We start from the raw sequence: 21,397 nt of genomic DNA on the forward strand, positions 1-21,397 counted from the left end.
CTAGAAAAAAATGAGGCAGCTGAGACTGCAAAGACACAGAGAATTTTTGAAATTTTGCATAAGACACTTACTTAAGAATAAGTTGATTGAAACTTTTATGTTATCAAAGCTCTACTTTTAAATTCTATTCACATGATTGCATGGAAAATGCACAGATCTCTTTTTTCACTAATTAATTAATTCAATATACATACCAACCTCAACATTCATTATCTGGGCAGCTCAAAGGCTTTAATCCAAAACAAGACCAAATTAAATAATAACTACAAAAATAATACCATGGAAATAGAGATATAAAACCATTAACAACTGGGTAAAAAACATAATGAGAGTATAATTCATGCTTCACTATCAATACAGTGCTTGCTCCAAGTCCAAGCAACATGGCAAGTTGAGAGACATCTGTAAGGCCAGTAAGGTTGGGGCCAATCTAACCCTGGGGCTGAGGGATGGAAAAAGAATGGGTGTCATGTACTGTATGACCAGACCTCATCAAGAGATAACTCCTTTATATAGGAGACCGCTTCAAAAATGCCTTTTCTGGAAGACTACATGGGATAGGCAGATGCTACTGGGGGCGGGGAGGGGGGGGTTCCCTCAAATATCCTGGCCCAATTGGTCATGAACAACTCCTTCAACAGAACCTGGAAGAAGTTCTGGCAACCAATGCAACTCTTGGAGCAGTCATTTAATCTCCACTATTTGGGAAGGTCCTGTAAATGCCACATTTGCTCCTCTTTGCGTGTTTGTTTGGTATATTTCTATGGTCTTCCATGTGGGTACCACTCTGGATGAGTCACAAGAATCCATTTTTCACTCTAGTGTAGAAGCAGCAAAAGTCATATGTTTGGGGATCAATTGGATATTTGTCTTATTTCAGTCTTTAATTTTGCTGATTAAAGATATAGACTTACTAGGTGGTATTTCCGGAGAAGCGCCTACAAAAAAAGAAAACAAGTCATGTAAACTGCAAATAATGAGATAATAACATTAAAGACCAACATAAAATGAATTATATATATGTGTGTGTGTGTGTGTGTGTGTGTGTGTGTGTGTGTGTGTGTAGATTGTTCTGAATTTAGGTTTTGCCCCGTGTAATATTTTGAATGTCTATGTGACGTTTCGGTGAAATCACATTCACCATCATCAGGCTGGAGTTGTTAGCTTCGTGCTGCAAAACCCGAACTCTACAATCTACATACATATAGTGGTGAAAATCTACGAAAATATATATACAGGTAAAATTAGCCTCATTACCCAATATAACATTGGAGTAGGATGTCTTTAGAGGAAACTGCTTTCTTTGATCATTGCTGACTAATGCTATGTCATATTGGTGATTTACAGAATCTTGCCTTTGTAATTATTAATTGATGCATGGTCATAATAGCAACTGCATTTTTATTGTACATATAATGCCTGCATATTATTATTTCACAGAAAACTTGGAACCAACTTCCAACAGAGTAGTGTGTCAATCAAGTGTACAAATCCAATAAATAAACAAACAAATAAACAAATAAATAAATAAATAAATAAATAAGTGTTACACAACTTAAACATACTTGGAATAAACATATGTCTATCATATGACAACAATTAAAAATAAAAACATAATAAATAAATAAATAAATAATTAATTAAAAATAATTAAAAACAGATAAATGAATTTTTAAAAAAATAACAGACTCAAAGGGCAGACTTAACGGAACCCATGTTTTTTTCTACCATCGGGCTTCTATATTACTTAGGAAGGTTCATGGTAACTGTATAATTTTCTATCAAGTTTAGAGTTCCTTAAGAGCATGTATGGTAGAGTTTCCTACCAAAGTTCCCTATAAAGGAAGTTGGTTTCAACTCCTATTGCTTCCAGACAGTCATTGATTAAAATGCTGAACAGCAAAGGGAAGAGAGTCTTGTGGAACTCAATACTTCTCTCCAAGCTAGAGTCATCCATAAGCCGTCTTTAGGTGCAGTTATTCATTCAACCAACTATCAAGCTACTTAATAGCAGCATATGGGCATGTACACTGTGTATCAAATTTTCATGTACAAAACTAATATTAATTAAAATAGAATAAAATAGAATAACAGGGTTGGAAGGGACTTTGGAGATCTTCTAGTCCAACCTCCTGCTCTGATAGTAAACCCTATACTAATATTGTCATTTTGTCAAAGAATGCAATAAGATTAGTCTGGCATAATCAGTTTTTGACAAACCCATGTTGGATTTTGGTTATGACTTTGTTTGCCTCCAGGTATTCACTGATTCGTTGTGTATGGCTTTATATTCATTTTGTGTATGGTTTTATATTCAGTTTGAGGAATCTGCTGTGTCCACATGTCAAATGTATTTAGCCTAGGTGCTGCTTTTTCTTTTTTCTTTTTCCAAAGATATGTATAATAATACATCTGTTCCATTATAAGGAAAACATGTAAACATTCTGTAGTTTCTATCCCAGTTTGCTATTACTGTATATTTCACACTATGGAAGATACCTGAGCAAAAAACACCAGCATCTTCTCTATGCTGGCAATTATGACGATACCATCCTCCATGACGACATTCCTCCAATCTGCTTTCATTCCCGTTACAATTTACATCATCCAGAGTTATGTTTCCTGAGCCTTGACCAAAGTTAGCATTTCCAGGGGCACTGAGGGCACTTCCGCAACCGAGCTGCTTGCACACGACCGCTGCATTTTTCAGGTCCCAGGAATCATCACAGATGGTCCCCCACAATCCATTGCGTAAGATTTCAACACGTCCCTCACAGTTATTTGTTCCATTGACCAGTCTTATAGAACTACCTGAGAAAGATGAGTCAGAATTCATGTTTTTTTAATGTGACACATTTGATACTCCAAAGATGAGCAAACTATTTTCAAAATTTTCAGTTAATTAGGACTAGTATAAACATCTGTTATGAAAAACATAAGATATGTTACTTTATAGTATTTATACTTTATAATTTTCAACTTTGGAATTCTTAAGCAGCCAGGCAACTTTTCTGAGTGTTGAATTGCATCATGTGAAACAGTTACATCAAAGGAAAAAAAAGGCATAAAATCTACAATTAGGATAATTATAGTGCAGCATAATTACTCCCACTATTGGGGTAACACTACTATAGTTGATCACTAAAAATGATATATACCAGTAATTAGTGAAATTTTCTTTCCCACAGTATAACGCTGCAAGGATAAAATATCCCGAGAAAAACCATTTAACCTGTTCTATATTATATTTATGTGGACATTTCTAACATAATTTCTATACTAGCATTTGTAGAAGTAATACTATACTCATAATGTCCAATTTCGTTACTAACATATCTTCATATTTGTGACTGAAATATGATCTTGTACTAAGTTTATATACACATAAACTTTTCCTTCAGCGAAGAAGTTAAATTTCACCAATTATATATACACATACTCTGTGTGTATGTGTGTGTGTATCTCTCAAAAATTAAGAAGGTTCATATGGCAAGTATATAGATCTCTGTTTTGAAGAATGGATAGCTTTGGTGCATCTATTTTAATATATCCTTTTGTGGGGCTATATAATATTCTTATCTGACCAAACAGTGAGTAAGATAGTTTATGATTATCATATGATTTGACAATAAATTAATGCTGAAAAAGTATGGGGATATACCAAACATAATAATAATTAATAATAATAATAATAATAATAATAACAACAACAACAACAACATGTGTTATCAGATATAACTTGAGTTATTTGTTTCATAGAATTTTGACATTGACTTATAGAATATTGTTAATCTTATTTGATAGAGAATTACCTCTCCAAGTGGCTTATAGCACCACTCTTCTCCCAAGGCTCTCAATGTTCCTTTTATTAATCCTTGTCTTATAAAGTGCAATAACTTATTAGACTAGATTACTAGACATTTGTGATCACTCATCAGTGCATGATTATAAAAACAAAAGTGTGAATTTTCTTACCTGGGGGCACTTCTGATGTGATGGCTAGAGTTGTTTTGATAGCAGGTGGAGCTGGAGTAGATGGAACTGAAAATGGACATAAAAAGTCAGAGCATACTTGTGAGATAATATCAATGAATCCAGGCACAAAATAAATTGTATGCAATAAGTGAAACGGCCTTAACCCCAGCATGAGACTGCGGGTGGTATCTTTATTAGTAAAGAGCTTTATATATTGTTGTGTCCAGAGGACAGTTAGGCCTTGTACCCGCCCCATATTCCTTGGGTGGCAAAATACTTCAAGGTGATTGGTTGGCTCAGCCTGGCAGCCTGGGATATATATAGCTGCCAGGCACGGCCATGTTGTTGTTGTCTTGTTTCCATTCTGTGAACCGTTACCTTCTGCTCTAATAAAAAGAACTGTTACTTACTCAGAGAGTCTGCAGTTGATTCTTTGTAAGGATCTAACATATATGATCACTTACTAAAGAAGGACTTTGCATGCTAGACCTTTACAATGTTTATAATAAGAAACAGCCTCTGTTGTGATTTTAAGAAGTCTTTTTCCTGCAGTGATATATCCTCAAACAATGAGACTTCATGAACATGGCTAAATGATTAGTCTGGTGGGATTTCCTCTGGACCAAGACTTCTTCAACTACTAACAATGGAACCGTGCTCCCTTAATTTATATGACTCTCCTAAATTAGAGATAGTTTTAGAATCACCCCACAATGGTGTGCAAGAAGCCTCAGGAGCAACAGGGGGCAGAGCTGCAATGACTTGCTGTCTAAATAGCAGCCATTTTGGATTTTATTTTTAAAACATGTGACATAATCAATTTGTAGGATTATTATCTTTATTAAGCGAAAAGAAGCTCTTTGCAATCAAAGTCTTTTACACCTTTTAGAAGATCCACATAATTTCTGAGACTTCCCTATTAGTGATTGACAGGGAAGAGGGTTCCTGGAAGCAAGCTAAAGTAAGGAAGAATGGAATACCTTTTTGTTTTTTTTAAAAAACCTTTGATGGAAAACATAAATATATCAAAATCTGTGGTTTTATTTTATTATTTTTATGTACTCTAGCTTTGGATTGTTTAGTTGTGGGTGGTTGAAATTTGTATGAATTCTGCTTGTCCAGGAAACAATCTATTAAAAAATTTACACCTTGACCACAAGAGGGAGCTAAGAACATGAAAAAAATAGACTTATCTGATTGTGAAAACAAGTCTGGGACATTTTCTTCATGGGTACTAACAAGGTTAAGAATCCCTTGAGAAAAAGAGAAGTTTATAATTGCTTGATAGTTATTCAAGAGAGGAAAAAGATTTTATTCTATGAGGACAAGATGGAGTGATTTAATAAGTAATTAGAATTAGGGTAAATTTTTACTGGTCTTATATATGTAATAGGAAAAAAAAGCTCTAGTGTATGGATTTGTTGTTTATAAAGTTATTTGTTTCACAGATTTCTGATGTTGATTTTCTAGCGAATAGACTCTTTTGGTTGAGAATTATTTCTCTGGAAGAAATACCTGGGGATTTAATAGAAGTGATGGAGCCATTGACCCTTTGATCCTTTTCATATGAAGTGTAATAAGTGATATGAGTATAACAATCACTAGACTACATTTTTTATCTCTCATCAGTGCATGATTTTAGAAAATAAAAATCTTTGACTAATCCATGGTGCCAATAATTTCACTAAACTTCTAGATATAGAAAAACCAATGCTGAAAAAACCCTAATTTTTAAAGAAAAGAATCAAATTGGAAGTTATGATGCCTATCAGTGATACTTAACACTTTATTAGAAAGTTAGGTTAGGAATGAAAAAAAAGAAGTTGATACTCACTATTTTCTTCAATAACACCTATTCATAAAAAAAGAAAATTTAAATGTCACTCTGATTGATTTTACCATTCTTCCATTTATCCAGTCAAATATTTCAGTGGGTAAAATAGGGGTGAAATTCAAATATTTTCCCTACCGGTTCTGTAGGCATGACTTGGTGGGTGTGACAGGGGAAGGATACTGCAAAATATCCATTCCTACCCCACTCCTGGGGGAAGAATATTACAAACCCCTTAGACTATCTACTGTTGACTTCACCCCATTCCAAAGAGGTCAGTAAGGGATGTGCATAAGTGCTCCAGCATGCCTACCTCCCCTGTCCAAATGTTCCCTTTTATTTTTACCCATATTATGTATTCAAATAATGTTATACTTATCTATATTCTCAAATATGTATTTCACAAAACAAACAAACAAGCAAGCAACAAAAATCTCTGGCCCAACAAGAGGTGGTATTTGCCAGTTCTCCGAACTACTCAAACTTTCTGCTACCAGTTCTCCAGAGCCTGTCAGAATCTGCTGAATTTCATCCCTGAGTAAAAACTAGAATACATTATCTCTTTATCAGATTTAGAATCATCCTCACCATCTATTTACAATCAGAAAATAGTTCTCTGTTGATAATACATATAACTACCGAGAAACAAAGAAATCCTTTTTTTCTGATTGAATTAACTGTTCCTACACACGCATACTTTTAAAGGGAAACCTTAACTATTAATTCTTAAAAAGCAGTCTATTCTACTGAATATTTCTAGAAATTTCTTGTGACAAGGAGAATTTTCTCCTATTCTGACCTATTGATGGAATTTGACAATCATTAATTAAGCAAATATCAAATAGCCAATCATCACATCATTTAGAATGAGCAGCACAAGAAGACCCGTGTGGCTATTTCTTCTACAAGGAAGAGGCACATTCAATATTGCAATCACTTATGTCTTCCTTAACACACATGGCAAAACAAAATCCCCCATATGCTGCTCAGAGATTGTGATAGTTCATGGGAATGTGGGATGAATAATTTCCTAAAGAATCAGTATCATTAAAAAGTGGGGAGAAGACGGTGTGCTCAGATCTTTGGAAAAATCAATATTAAGCATACATTATTTCATTTTTAATAATCAAATCAGATCAAATATTGCAGTGAGCAAGGACAGTATCTAACACCATAAATTATCCAGAAGGGCTAAGGATTATAGATTTATTATTGATGTTTGATTAGAACCAGGATTTAAAAACAGCAGAGCCTTGTGCATACGTTTAAACAAACTGCTTCAGATTCTATATATAATAGAGAATTAGGCTCTCTTTGGAGTACAGTGGTACCTCGAGATACGAGTTTAATTCGTTCCGGACCTGGGCTCTTAAGTCGAGCAGCTCTTATCTCGAACGACTTTTCCCCATAGGAATTAATGTAAATAATTTTAATTGGTTCCAGCCCTCAAAAAACTCACAAAGTTAGTCTAAATTATGCAGAAAGACATGTTTTTAATGAAGAAATGTACATGTACATATAAATGAATAATGAAGTTTCTTTCACTTAACTTGTAAACTTTCTTAAACTTTTAAATTTACATATGTTCAACTTCTCTGCCACCCAATCCTGTAGGACAGAGGTCCCCAACTCTTTTTGCACCAGGGACCGGCTTTAAGCGATCAAGAGAGGAATGGGTGAATGAATGGACGGAGGGTGGGAAGGAAGGAAGGAAAGAGGGAAGGGACAGGAACAGAGGAAGGAAGCAAGGAAACTTATGAAAGGGGAGAGTAAGAGAGGAATGAGTGAAGGGAGGGAGGGAGGGAAGAAGGTGGGAAGGAGAAAGAAAAGAAGAAATAGAGGAAGGAAAGGTAAAAGAGAGAAAGAAAAAGAGCAAGAAAGAAAGAAAGAAAGAAAGAAAGAAAGAAAGGGGGAAGGAACAGGAACAGAGGAAGGAAGCAAGGAAACTTATGAAAGGGGAGAGTAAGAGAGGAATGAGTGAAGGGAGGGAGGGAGGGAAGAAGGTGGGAAGGAGAAAGAAAAGAAGAAATAGAGGAAGGGAAGGTAAAAGAGAGAAAGAAAAAGAGCAAGAAAGAAAGCTGCAAGCACCCCCCCCGAGCCCCCCAGGCCGGCTGCAACCTTTTAAAACACGCGCGCCGCTTCGCAGCTGTCTCCTGAAGCCGAACGCGGAAGTTAGCATTTGGCTTCAGGAGACAGCTCCTTGGCGCTTGTATCTCGAATTTGGGCTTGTAAGTAGAACAAAAATATCTCTCCCCTCCCAGCTCTTATCTCGAGTTGCTCTTAAGTAGAGCAGCTCTTATGTCGGGGTTCCACTGTATATTTTCTTAGCTATCAGAAGATGAACTGCTTTGGTATAAAGAGATGTAGAAAATGAGAAATGAGTGTGCCACACATTTGCAACTTGGTTGCTTCTAGGAAAATACCAAACCAACAAGAGGTATCTTCATATAGAAGCAAGGTTTGATGCCCCTCCAAATCCAGCCATGCATTCACATGACAAGAGAACCAAATGCAATTTCTATCCAACAAACAATAAAGAAAAGTAAAACAAAGATTGATTCAGCCTTCCATCCTTCTGAGATTGAGGATCCAGATTTTTGGGGGCAATATGTAAATAGAAATAGAAATACTTTTTCACTACTGAATATTGCATTAATAGTCTGTGGTTTAATATCCAACTAATTGTTTCTGATTTTGAGGAAAGGAATACTCTGGGATTCTTTTCTGGCAAAAAATTATTTCTTCCATGAGAGTGTATTTATCAGTTATTTAAATGACAAAAGGTATCATTTACACAGAGTAGCTAACTGGAAAGAATTGGTTTTAAGACATGAAAAGTTGTTTATGGAACTTACCACTTGTTTCTTCAAAATGAGCTGTTCAGAAAATAAAATAAAATTAAATTATATGTAAACAATATCACTTGTATTAATTGTCTATACTACTACAACCAGGTATTTAAATCTGGTATGATTACAACTAAAATGTTCTAGTGAACTGAATTTTCTCAGAAACATTATGAGGGTCAGTGTAAAGAAAGGAAAGAGAGAAGAATAAAATAACAAAGGCAGAAATACTATATTCACTTACATTTCCCAATTTAGAACATTTCTACAAAATAAGATAAATCCAGCGCCATATATTTTCCATGTTATTTTGTTTTGGGATTGGAATAATAATAATAAGAGGTCCTGAAATAGACATCTCAGTACACATATTTGCACGGTTATGTGCATCTGAATGATTGGCAGTTAAAACTCATTCATCCCACCGAGTAAAATGGCAGGCTTTCTTAACATGGATTTCTCCAAATGGAATGAGGCTAAAGTTCCTAGAAGCAAGATAAACTATTTATAGGACTCAAGAGTTATGTAATATTGTGGAAATCTCTGGATGAAGCATCATGCTTGAGTGTCTGTTCTATTTTAATGTAACCCTCTTGAATTGTATAAATTGTTCTTAATTCCTGAGCAAAAAGTAAACCTGACAGTTTATGATTCATCATACGGTCAGCCTGAATTTGGCATTTTTGTCCACCTTTCGAATCCTTTCCAAGCACTTGGCATAGCCAGATGTGGATGTTCAATCAATGTTGCAGATATTGTCGCAGGATATCAGCTGTTCTGAACAAAGATGTCTTTTGCAGTTGACTGATGATGAATTTGATCCAGTTGTTTTGGGATTGCATCCAAGCCATCTATTACTATTGGGACTACATTTGCTTTATTTTGCCATAGGCATTCTAATATTATTTAGTTGATTATTTAGTTTAGTTTACTTATTATTTGCAAACAATAATTATTAAACTTGGAAACTTCTTGGAAAAATTATAGAATGAGAGTACAAACTTACTTGTGAGGTCAGCTCTTGGCAATGGAGTTGTGAAAGCCTCTGATAAGAAAAAAAATCTATTAGTCTTTACCCAATACCCTTAGATAGAAGTTATGAATTATTTGTAAAAAATAATGAAGGTGGGATACAAATAAGTAAACAAATCTCAGTTGTTTTCTCTCCTTTTCAATTGCTTTTCTACCAACAGCCATAGAAGCTCCTTCCAATTTGTTGTTTACTCTGTATTTGAAAAGCATTCAATATGGCATAAATTCTGGCAACATCTTTGACTATTTATAACGTTTTGAAAAATAGGCAGCCTTCCCAAACTGATCTTTGTGTAATTTTCTTTCCATGCGATTTAATGCTGGATTCAAGCTTATCTCAAAGGCAGGGGTGGGCAGCAGGCAGGACGGGGTGGAATGCAGTTCCACCAGCAGAAATGAAGCTGTGTGCCTAGCTCCAGCTGACTATCCCCTCCTCCAATCCTCTTCCTCGGAAAACGGCAGGGAGACCAGCACTGGCAAGAGTTGCAGGGGCCCATTTCCTCCCCCCTCTTTTCTCAACAGCTGGTCGGCACCCATTCGTCTAGCTACCCAGCCTGAAACAGGGGGCGACCCAGGAAGGAGAGCGCGGGAAAGCGAAGCAAATTGTCACCCCAGAGAGCGACACTGGTGAGGTTGTAAGTCAAGGACTTAACAGTTCACTTGAACGATGATGATTGTTCAAGCCACTCCCACCTGGTCACATGGCCGGCAAGCCACTCCTATCCAGTCACATGGCCCTCAAGCCACACCCACAGTGTGGCAGTAAAAATTTTGGCTGCCCATTACTGCTCAAAGGGATAACAAATCTAAATCTGAAATCACTGGTTGCTAGAGTTATGATTTCTGAGATTAGGCAGAGAAAGAAAGACATGTACAATAAAATAAAATGTCAGCAAATTTACCCTGTAGTAGGAAAAACATAGCAGCCAGTATTAGAATAACAGAATAGGAAACCCTTTACTATTTCAGACCATTGATTATCTAATTTCTTCTTAAAAACCTCCAGTACTGGAGCATCCACTTCTGGAGGCCAGTTATTCCACTAGATAATTATTCTCCCTATTAAGAAATTTCTCCTTAGCTCTGTCCTTGTTTAGTTTCCATCCATTGTTTCTCGCTCTGCCTTCAAGTGTTTGGAGAATAGCTTGAGTCCCTGGTCTTGTGGTTATTGGACCACTGCTATCATGTCTGTTGATTTAACAATGCCAGCCCTAGATCTTCTTTTCATTAAACAGGATCGGTAGCATGCTTACCTCCTACATCATAAAATGCAATGAAGCCTTGACCTTCTGTATTAGAATGTCTGTAGAGTACCAGGCTCATCAGGCCTGAATAAGAGAAAAATGTCCTTTCTCCTTCGCATATTTTCCCAAGTAGAGTTGACCTCTGTGGTTCTCCATTAAAAACATCAATAGATTCAGAAGTACAGTTTAAGCTGAAGAGGAAAATGTACACAAAAGTAATCATGGACCGGACAAGACAGCATCATTGGGGGAAAACACTCTTGTTTTCCCTTTCATGCAAACAGGCCAATGAAATGCCAGGGATTGAAATATCTAGATGAGATTTGAAAGGAAAATACTTACTTTATATAATCAAGCCTGACTTGTATTGGATGGTGCTCAGGGGAGATAATTTTCCAGACACACTTTTTATCACTATTGTCTGCAAGATAATATGGGCCAAAAAACGAGCCTGAAGCATCTGAAAACGTGCCACCACATCCAGGTTCAGCTATTTTAAAAAAAGAAGAAGAAAGAAGGAAAACAGTAGAACGTCATATTTCATCATATATTAAATTATATAGTATCTATTGTACATCTCTAAACATTTTGTAGTGTTTATTCCTCATTGCTTATTTGACCTCTATGACAATCATTAAGTGTTGTACCTCATGATTCTTGACAAATGTATATTTTCTTTTATGTACACTGAGAGCATATGCACCAAAGACAAATTACTTGTGTGTCCAATCATACTTGGCCAATAAAGAATTCTATTCTATTCTATTCTATTCTATTCTATTCTATTCTACTCTACTCTACCCTACCCTACCCTACCCTACCTTACCCTATTCGCTTAATTTAAGAATTGTGAATTTAATTTAATATTAATTGATTAGTACTTTGGTTTCTGTATATATTTAATGAAATATATCAGATCTAATACTTTAGCAAAAACACTACCAGCTGCACTATTCTCTGAAACTGTTCCTACAAGCACAGTGGTTTTTTAAATCTCATTTTTCATTTTTTTAAAAAAATCATATTATTTCTTATGCTTTACAATCTTGGTCAATTTGATCTCATGATATTCAGCCGAAGCAAAAAAGTTGACATAGACCAAAATATAATATGATGAAATAATTAGGACACAACTGTAAGAAGTAAAAGTGTGCCTTTTCCTCAGTATGTTTTATTTTCTGTGAAAACTGAGCATTAGGCAATATTGTATTGATCAAAGATTTTGCGTGTCTTTTAATAATGCCTATATTAGTGATATTTGACTCTACTATTTTGAAATACAAAATTCATGCTATTGGCAGCACAGTAAAAGAGCAAGAGCACTTACATTTATATACCGCCTCACAGTGATTTACAGCCTTTTCTAAACAGTTTCCAGAGTCAGCATTTGGCCCCCAACTATTTGGGTCCTCAATTTACTGACTTCAGAAGGATGGAAGCCTAGTGAGGTTTGGCCTGTCAAACTACTGGCAGCTGGTGATCAGCAGAAGTAGCCTGTAGCACTGTACTCTAACCACTGTGAAATAAAAATTTTGGAAGCAAGGAAATTCAAGGCATTCTGCAATAGGTACTTTTTAGCAAATTAAAAATTTGTAAATAAAGTTCACATACACCTTGCACATATTTGCATGTCAATTGCTTGCTGGTGAATTATTATTCTGAAAAGTGTTCCATAAGGTTGGCATAGCCAAAATTAATTTTCTTAATTATGTTACATAGATGTTCTACTTACGTGTTGCAGAAAGTTCACTTGGCATAGAAGTTACTTGTTTAAAAAGAACGAAAAAAAGGGGGGAAAAGATAAAGATGAATTATTTTGATGTTACCTCAAATGTGGTAGAAAGTATGTCTTGAATTACTTGGATCATATTATGGTGTTTGTGTGTGTGTACATGACCAACCATTAGAAGGGCAGCATAAGTTTCTCTTCTTGGTCTATCATCAGCAGAGTACTACAAGCTTTGAAGAAGTCTTACACAAATACATCTGTGGTGGAATTCAAGAAACTTCTCATAGACACATTCCCCCTAGTAACTTCCAAAGTGTTTGATCTTTGCAGTCAAAATAAAAAGTTTTTCTGTGGGAACCAAGGATATTTCAACAGCTGCTGGGGAGAGGAGGACTATAGTAACCAAGCAACTGGCCAGCACCTCTATTGGACAATCACATTGGAGGAAGGGGGAGCTTTCACTTTTTATTTAGGTGAAACCAGTGATGGGCTCCTACGGGTACGGTCAGGTACGCAGAACAGGTAGAAAAATTTTGAATCTTTTTCTTTTTTTCCCTTCTGGGCTCTGGGTATGTTTTTTCCTATTGCAGTCAATGAGGTTGAATGTGTATAATTTTAGAAGAGCTCTCTCTCTCTCTCTCTCTCTCTCTCTCTCTCTCTCTCTCTCTCTCTCTCTCTCTGTGTGTGTAGATAATGTGTATTTTTGTGTGCCTGTGTGTAATATGTATATACACATATGGCATATATACATATATTTTGGATGTTCGGTAATAGTAAATAGATAGGGAAATTGTATCTCTTTGAGGCTAGGAGAGGCTAGGCACCCTAACCCTAACCCAAACCCTTGACGTGAGTGACATCAAGTTGGCCAGTCACATGACCTTCAAGCCACCCATGGTAACATGATCATCAAGCCACTCCCACCTCGTCACATGGTCAGCAAGCCACACCCACAAAATAAGCCACGCCCACAGTGTGGTAGTCAAAATTTTTGCAGCCCTTCATTGGGTGAAACCATAGGAACTTTCAGAGTTGGTTTTCACCAGTTGTGCAATATGATGTATCCAATAAATTGTTCTTTGAGGAATCTGGCTACTTTGAAGTTCTGCCTTGAATGTGTGCATTTCTTGGAACGCTGACATCTAGTAAAGGAGATGATGGATTGGGACGTGTGTTGCTGATTCCATAATTGACAACAAATGCAGAGGGGATATTATTAAATCTTCCTTGATTACTCTTTTTTCATCCTAAAGGGAAATATTCCTACTGTAGCTGACATAACCAGCATTTGATCTTGCAACCTTTTTCACCTGGGTTAAAAACTCATGAATCTGATGTATTTAGAAAGTAGAAGATAGGAGGAAAAGAACAATGTTAGAATTTTGTAATCAGTTTAATATGAAACAATTGTTTTCCCATTTATGCTGGCAGTACCTGAATGAGAGTGATTCATTACCAACCCTTTAACCTAGTCATATTTCTCAATGCTAAGGGGAAACAATGAAGAGTGTGTGTATTTTGCAATGTCCTTTCTTCTGTACCGACTTCACAAGGTTCATATCTTTAAAGAAAAAATATGTCACTGAATCAATTCCATTAGAAGAAGAATGACACTTACCAGATTGTGTAGATGCTGCAGAAAGAAAAGAAAAGAAAACTTATTTAATATACGTTAGCAAACACATTGTTACACCCAGTCCCTTTTTTCTGTACCTATTTCACAAGGTTTGAAGAAACTTTGTGGCATTCAATCAATTCCAATAACAGAAGAACAACACTTGCCAGATACTGTAGATACTGGGGGGGGGGGGGGAATATTTAACATAAGCAAACACATTGCTACATTTTTGGAGATCCTGTTCCAGTACTGTAACCCTATCATTTCTGTCATCCAATCTTAATATTTCCCATGTATACATTTCCTGCCCTTTATTTATCTATTTATTCTTCTCATTTACATCCAGCCAGAATCCAAAATGAGGCTCATATAATCTGAAATATATTAATGGACTTCTAAGTGATATGTATAAATATTGGGGCATAAATATTAATATTTTTAATCACTTGTGTTCTGTAAATCAATCTCTTGATTGCATAGATATTCTTTCTAATCTAGATCAATATTCTGCAGTAGCTTGAGTTATAAGTACTGTATCCTCAATCCAGGCTTTAAACTGGAAAACAAAATGGTGTTTGGTAGGAGCTATGGAGTTGACTCACTGTGTAATTGTGTGGCATTTAGACTAATCTACTTTACTTCTAAGTGTAGAACAATCTACTGCATTTGAGCTACAGGAAACTGTCTGTTTACTTTCTGATGTTCCTGGCATATTACAACATAATTTAAAGCATTCTAATATGTACATAGGATTATATGCACTCAAGAAATATATATACCAAACCTTACAATATTGCTTTCTTCATTGGATAAACACACATTCACATATTGAGAATGATAGCCGAACTTTTCCAAATTATATATTTGGTTGGTTATAGTGTGAGATTTGTTTTATGCTAAATATGGCATGTATCAATCAGGGGTTGTTTCTAACTTATCTCATAGCCGGTTCATTCTCTCTTGTGCCGTGTGAGTGCACACACACGTTGCGTGAATGCGCAGTGCCAAAAGCCTAGCTTCTGCACATGCGCAGAAGCCAAAAACAAGATGGCAGCACCTATGGCGCCTCTAAGAGACCTGGTTCACGGTGGTGGCCAGCCAGCAATTGTTCACAGTTCAGAGAGAGGGGGAAAATAGCTGCTACCAATTTTATAGAACTGGTCTGAACCAGGAGCAACCCATCTCTGGTATCAATCCACTTTGAATCTTGGTAATGATTATTAACTAATTACTGGTTATTTGGCTAATATATCCTAATGTTTAAATATGATGTTTTGCACATGATATCTATTGTAGTAGGGGTGTCAAATTCGTGGCCCAGGGACCGGATGCGTCACATGCTCTTCCTGGCCATACCCAGGTTAGTGAAGTCATCACAGCAGCATCAGTCCCCCCTTCACTAAACCAGGTGTGGTCCTGTATCAGCATCTATTGTTGTAGGAATTATAAATCTATACTTTAAGTAGTAATAAATGAATTAGTCCTTCCAATTAGGAAAGAGAATTTAAGTAAAATACTGTTCTCCTATTTAGCATAATAATTCCGATTTGTACATGATTGGTATGTTTATATTAATGGATACTGATTTGAACAAGCTTATGTCATTTCAATGTACAATAAAATCCGAACTGGTAAATATCCATGGACAAGCAATAGACATGTTTCTAAAATATGTTTTTTGTACTTTTTGTACTATTAACTTGATCCATTTAATTTCATTTGTCTTTTATATATTTTAACCACTTGTACAACATATTTTGAATAAAACAAAAAGAATGTAGAATGTCATAAAATTAACTTTAATTACAAATTCTAAAACGGGGCCAAATCATTCTAAGAGGTTTTTATTCCTGGATTCATTATCTTTGCACAGCAATTCTTAAGGCATTAGCCTTAAGCATATTGCATCAGATAATGTATTGAACATGCACCAAAAGCATGGCATTTTCATCCAACCCCAAGTACCTTCATGGAGGTTTATTCTTCACATTGGGCAATTGTAGAAAAAATATATAAAAAACTGTATTTATATTACTACAATAAGAACAGTCGCTTGCATGGTAAAATGTGGCATTTAAACATAAGTGCATTTTTATTTCACATGTTTGCTACTTGTTATCACCATCTGCTGGTATAAGTTAAAGAAAAAAACCCAATATTTTTTCTAACATCTTACCCCATTCCAGCTACATCCTAGCTCCTAGTTTTGCTGTCATTCCCAAGTTTGTGACTTAGTGGGTTTTTAGGATAATGTGCATGTGCAGGCCTGTAGGTCCTTTCCAACTCTATGATTCTATGATTCTATGATAATTTAGATTATATATTATAAATTATATATTTCAATATAATAATTATCGTTTAAGTAAGTAAGGAAGTAAGGAAGGAAGGAAGGAAGGAAAGAGGAGGAAGGAAGGAGGAGAAGGAAGGAAGGAAGGAGGAGGAAGGAAGGAAGGAAGGAAGGAAGGAAGGAAGGAAGGAAGGAAGGAAGGACAAATCAACATTGGGCTGAAAAATTAGTATTACATTGGCTGAAACAATCATTGGTTCCCTGGATTTTTAGTTAGATTTTTTTTAAATTACATCACCTATTGTAAGAAGAAATCAGAATGTGATTGTACAGAAATCAATAAATATACTTACAACAAACTGTGCTTAAATCTGCTATTAAGTTAGGAAAACCCCTAGCTTTGTAATGACTTGTGTATTACATAAAACTGGAAAAGCTACCCTGATTGCATCTTATACTGATGATATATTTCCCAGAAATGTTCTTTTTAGAGAAAATATGATGGATTGAGTAGTCTGTGGCTCGTGCTGATAGAATCACAAAACTGAGACAGAAGCAAACAAGTTAGTCGGGTCTATCTTGTCCTTCTGCTTTCAGTGAAATTCATAACTTAATTCCATTTAAGCGTCTCAATTCAATTTCTGCTATTTGGTTATTTTTAAGTAAGTAAAGTTCTGGTTTAATTATTACTAACATTAGCTAATTATTGAGTCTACCCATAACCTGTAGATCAAATTTGATAGTCCAACTGATATAATAGGTTTCAATAAATCTCAGAAAGTAGCATCACTTAGGAGACTTTAGCTGATTTTTAAAGACTCGGAATCCAGTACTTGGGTTACCTGTTAATCCTATGGGTGTGTGTGTGTGTGTGTTAAATCTCTGAAAGAAATATCCATAATGTTCCCAAGAAAACTTCTAGTCATTGCTTTAAAATATTTAAAAAGCCTGTTTTTCAGTTCTTCATTATTATTTAACTCATTTCCAACCTTGTATATGGAGAGAATTAAATAAGTATGCCTTGGTATTCTCTGAGCACTGATAAACTCTATACACTCTGAGCATTGATGATATTCTCTGGTTTGGCTAATAAATCATCTGCAAGAAAGCAACCAGGCACATAGAACACCAAGGACCCTTCATTTCAGCCCTGAGCTACAAATATTCCACTTTGTTGGTACCAAGTACCACATCAAACCCATCATATTACCTGTGGCTGAAAGTAGCAGCACCCAAAGAAAGATCAGTGTGTGATCCATCTTGAGGGAAGATTCCAGAAGAATTTAAAACAGTAATCCTGTGGCAGAGATTACCTGTGAATATATACAGTACAGAATCTGAAACTTGATCTGCCTCAGCTCAGAATGAAAAGGAAGTGATATGTAAAATACTTCAAGATGTCAAACAATATTTCTTAAACTGTGCCAACATGATAGATACATACGAATGGCATTTCCCTTATCTTTTAATTTCTAAACTTGTTTAATACTCTACACTGTTTATTGAGTAAACAGTCCTGAAAATGAAGCCCAGATTTGTCATCCTATTTCCTCTTTTTTTTTGGTAAGAGATATTTTCCAGGAAGAAAACAGGCAGAATCTATGGATTTGAGGTGGTGTCAAATGAATTGCAACAGAACACCACAAATCCTCCTAACTACCTACTATGCATAGATGGGAACATTCGCCATATCAAAGAGGATTATAAAATTGTGGCGTTTGGAGGTGACCACATCTTAAGAGGACATTTCCCTTCAGCTGCGTCATAGAATGTGACCTCTGACATTACTTCAATGTGCTCAAAGAGAAATTGGGTTTCTGTCTTTAAAGTCCAAAATACTCAAATCTGTATTACAAACCATTTTTGATATTTTAAGGACTTCCATATTTATTTTGTGAAAATACACGAGAATTTACATAGAATCACCTAGACTCACCTTAAATGGATCGTTTTTATTTGGTCATACCTCATCGAGGCTGCATTTTGTGTAACTCCTGCTTAAGCATAGGAACCTAACAGGATTTATTGCATTATATACTCCAAGGAACAGAGGAGTGCACATTCCTTCCCTATCCCTGTCCTATCTCAGAGGTAGCAATAGAAATAGGTATTTTGGCTGCTAGCAAAATCAGGGTTATAATACAGTTAATCACCCATAGGAATTTGAAGGCAGAGATTGAACCCAAAGTACTGTAGTTGGAAACACAAGGTAGTTGGAATACAAGGTTTGTGAGAGTCATAGCACCTGGCTGTTAAGCACAATAAAGTGGTCAATCTGAATTACAAATCCCAATCATTTTCTTAGAACAGCTTATTCAATGTATCTGTAAGATCTGCTCCTCCATAAACATTGTATTGAGAAAGTCGACAGTGTCTGATTATCAGTGAAGGGCTGCAAAACTTTTTACTACCACACTGTGGGTGTGGCTTATTTTGTGAGTGTGGCTTGCCAGCCATGTGACAAGGTGGGAGTGACTTAATGATCTGGCCAGGGATCGCTGAAAGGTCATGCGACTGTCTTAAAGGTGGCCAACTTGATGTCACTCACGGGTTAGGGTTAGGGTGCCTGACCTCTCCTCGCCTCAAAGAGATACAATTTCCCTATCTATTTACTAATACTGACATCCAAAATATATGCACAGGCACACAAAAATATACATTATGTACTATATAAACTGTATGTGTATCTACACACACACGCACACACAGCTCTTCTAAAATTATATACGTTCAACCTCATTTACTGCAATAGGAAAAAAAGAAAAAAAAATCTTTTTTTTCCTACCAGTTCTGCATACCTGACCATACCCGTAGGAGCCCATCACTGCTGATTATGAAAGCAACCACCTCATTGGGCATAGCTTTGATGAGGCATTCATAGCTGCTAACGCAAGGGAAGTAGCTCTGCTGTGGTTCTAGAAGCAATGGATGGTGAAAAACAATAAGTTCTTCTTTGGGCTTAAGTGAGATTTTTGGGTGTGTGCCTTCCTGGCTAAAAGTTTTCTTAGATACAGAGTTAGTCTGAGAGTTTAGAGAAAAGGCTAAAGTGGGTGAGTTAGTAAGTAAATAAATAAATACAGTAATAAAGTTTACAAAACATGATCAGATACTATTGTATAGTCTTTGATCCAATATTGGCTGTTGGCAATTGAGCATTTATAAAATCAGGGTTCCTGGGATATTATCTAACTCTACCTGTCAGCAAATATGGAAGTTCATTCATGGACATATACTGTACTTATGTTACTGAATTTCTGGTTTAAACATTCAAATGCCCATCCTGCCTGAGTTTAACAATTTTTTACCGAGGCCTTTTGTGTCTCACTATAATCTGACCCCGACCCTTCATTCCCAGAACTGGTTTTGTTTTTAGCCTGGTACCTTAACTACTGGATCAAACAGGCTCTAATGTTTGGAAACCAAGAAAGTAGTTACTTAATAATTCAAAACAAACAAGGTTGTATCATTGCAAATCTCAGAACTTTCTCAGAGCATAATATGTTGTTCTACATTAATTCTGGTTAACTGTGATTTATCAGTCCTGAAATCACTTTGAAATTAAATTAAGGGGGAGAAAGGAAATCAGCCATAGGCTGTAATAGAAAAGTATCATAACATTTGCAGCCACTTTATTTTTAAATATTTCATTTTAGCTTTTTGGTAGAAAGAAAATATCTAGGAAAGTGCATAGTTTGCAGAACAGTAACTCTGCCAAGCATCAAAGTACAGTGGTACCTCTACTTAAGAACACCTCTACTTAAGAACTTTTCTAGAGAAGAACCGGGTGTTCAAGATTTTTTTTGCCTCTTCTTAAGAACCATTTTCTACTTAAGAACCCGAGCCCGGAAAAATTTCCCAGGAAATTTGAGAGCGGCATGAAGGCCCGGCCAGTTTCCCTTTAATCCCGGCCATCTCGGAGTTTTCTGGGCTGCCAGAGGAGCCTTTCAGTGGCGCTTAAGGAGGCTTTGGTTGTCCAGAGCGAACAAAGCATTTTCCTTTCTATGGGCGCTTGGAGAGGGAATAAACCTCTGCCAGCGCCCAGAGAAAAGAAACACTCCCTTCACTGTCTTCCTCCTCTTCTTTCTCCTCCTCCTCCCACCTAAATTCCGAGCTTTTGTTTCTTTCCTAATGGATTTGCACGCATCATTTGCTTTTACATTGATTCCTATGGGAAAAATTGCTTCTACTTATAAACGTTTCTACTTAAGAACCTCATCACAGAACGAATTAAGTTCTTAACTAGAGGTACCACTGTATATTAGACTATTTCACTGAAGTAGATAAAGATAAATACTATATTTTTCTGAGTATAAGACGCACTGGAATATAAGATGCACCTTAATTTTGGGGGAGGAAAACAAGAAAAACGAAATTCTGCCTCTGCCTACCAGCATCAGGATTAGTGGGGTCCTCATTTCCACTCGGATTTTGACAATGAGCAGCACAGATCTTTTTATCTGTTCTAACAATAAAAATGAATTTTGCTTTCTAAAATTACAGAAATGTGAAATGAATAAGAAATTACAAATAGTCATGTATGGTTGTATAATCTACTGGGTTTTGTATTATTAATAAAATATATTTTTCAGAATCCATTTTTGTTGCATAAGGTAAATTTCAGATTCCTGCTATGGAAGTGGTCAGTTTATTTATTTATTTATTTATTTATTTATTTATTTATTTATTTATTTATTTATTTATTTATTTATTTATTTATTTATTTATTTATTTATTTATTTATTTATTTATTTATTTATTTATTTATTTATTTATTTATTTATTTATTTATTTATTTATTTATTTATTTATTTATTTATTTATTTATTTATTTATTT

At 35.7% G+C, this 21,397-nt stretch overlaps 1 protein-coding gene across 1 annotated transcript in view; it reads right to left on the reverse strand.

The window, feature by feature from the left end:
• LOC139168589 (scavenger receptor cysteine-rich domain-containing protein DMBT1-like) overlaps nucleotides 1-17,861 on the reverse strand; it is a 100,948-nt gene extending 83,087 nt beyond the window's left edge. Inside the window, exons 1-11 of the mRNA XM_070754212.1 lie at nucleotides 17,773-17,861; nucleotides 14,276-14,290; nucleotides 12,661-12,693; nucleotides 11,271-11,418; nucleotides 10,938-11,119; nucleotides 9,659-9,697; nucleotides 8,662-8,682; nucleotides 5,810-5,827; nucleotides 3,976-4,041; nucleotides 2,500-2,811; nucleotides 915-938 (exon numbers count right to left, since the gene is read on the reverse strand). Of these exons, the coding sequence (XP_070610313.1) occupies nucleotides 915-938; nucleotides 2,500-2,811; nucleotides 3,976-4,041; nucleotides 5,810-5,827; nucleotides 8,662-8,682; nucleotides 9,659-9,697; nucleotides 10,938-11,119; nucleotides 11,271-11,418; nucleotides 12,661-12,693; nucleotides 14,276-14,290; nucleotides 17,773-17,821 (907 nt within the window). The 5' untranslated portion in view covers nucleotides 17,822-17,861. The remainder of the gene's footprint in view (nucleotides 1-914; nucleotides 939-2,499; nucleotides 2,812-3,975; nucleotides 4,042-5,809; nucleotides 5,828-8,661; nucleotides 8,683-9,658; nucleotides 9,698-10,937; nucleotides 11,120-11,270; nucleotides 11,419-12,660; nucleotides 12,694-14,275; nucleotides 14,291-17,772) is intronic.
• Between the last annotated feature and the right edge of the window lie 3,536 nt (nucleotides 17,862-21,397).

This window comes from Erythrolamprus reginae, chromosome 5 (genome assembly GCF_031021105.1).
Source record: "Erythrolamprus reginae isolate rEryReg1 chromosome 5, rEryReg1.hap1, whole genome shotgun sequence".
Lineage (NCBI taxonomy): Eukaryota > Metazoa > Chordata > Lepidosauria > Squamata > Dipsadidae > Erythrolamprus > Erythrolamprus reginae.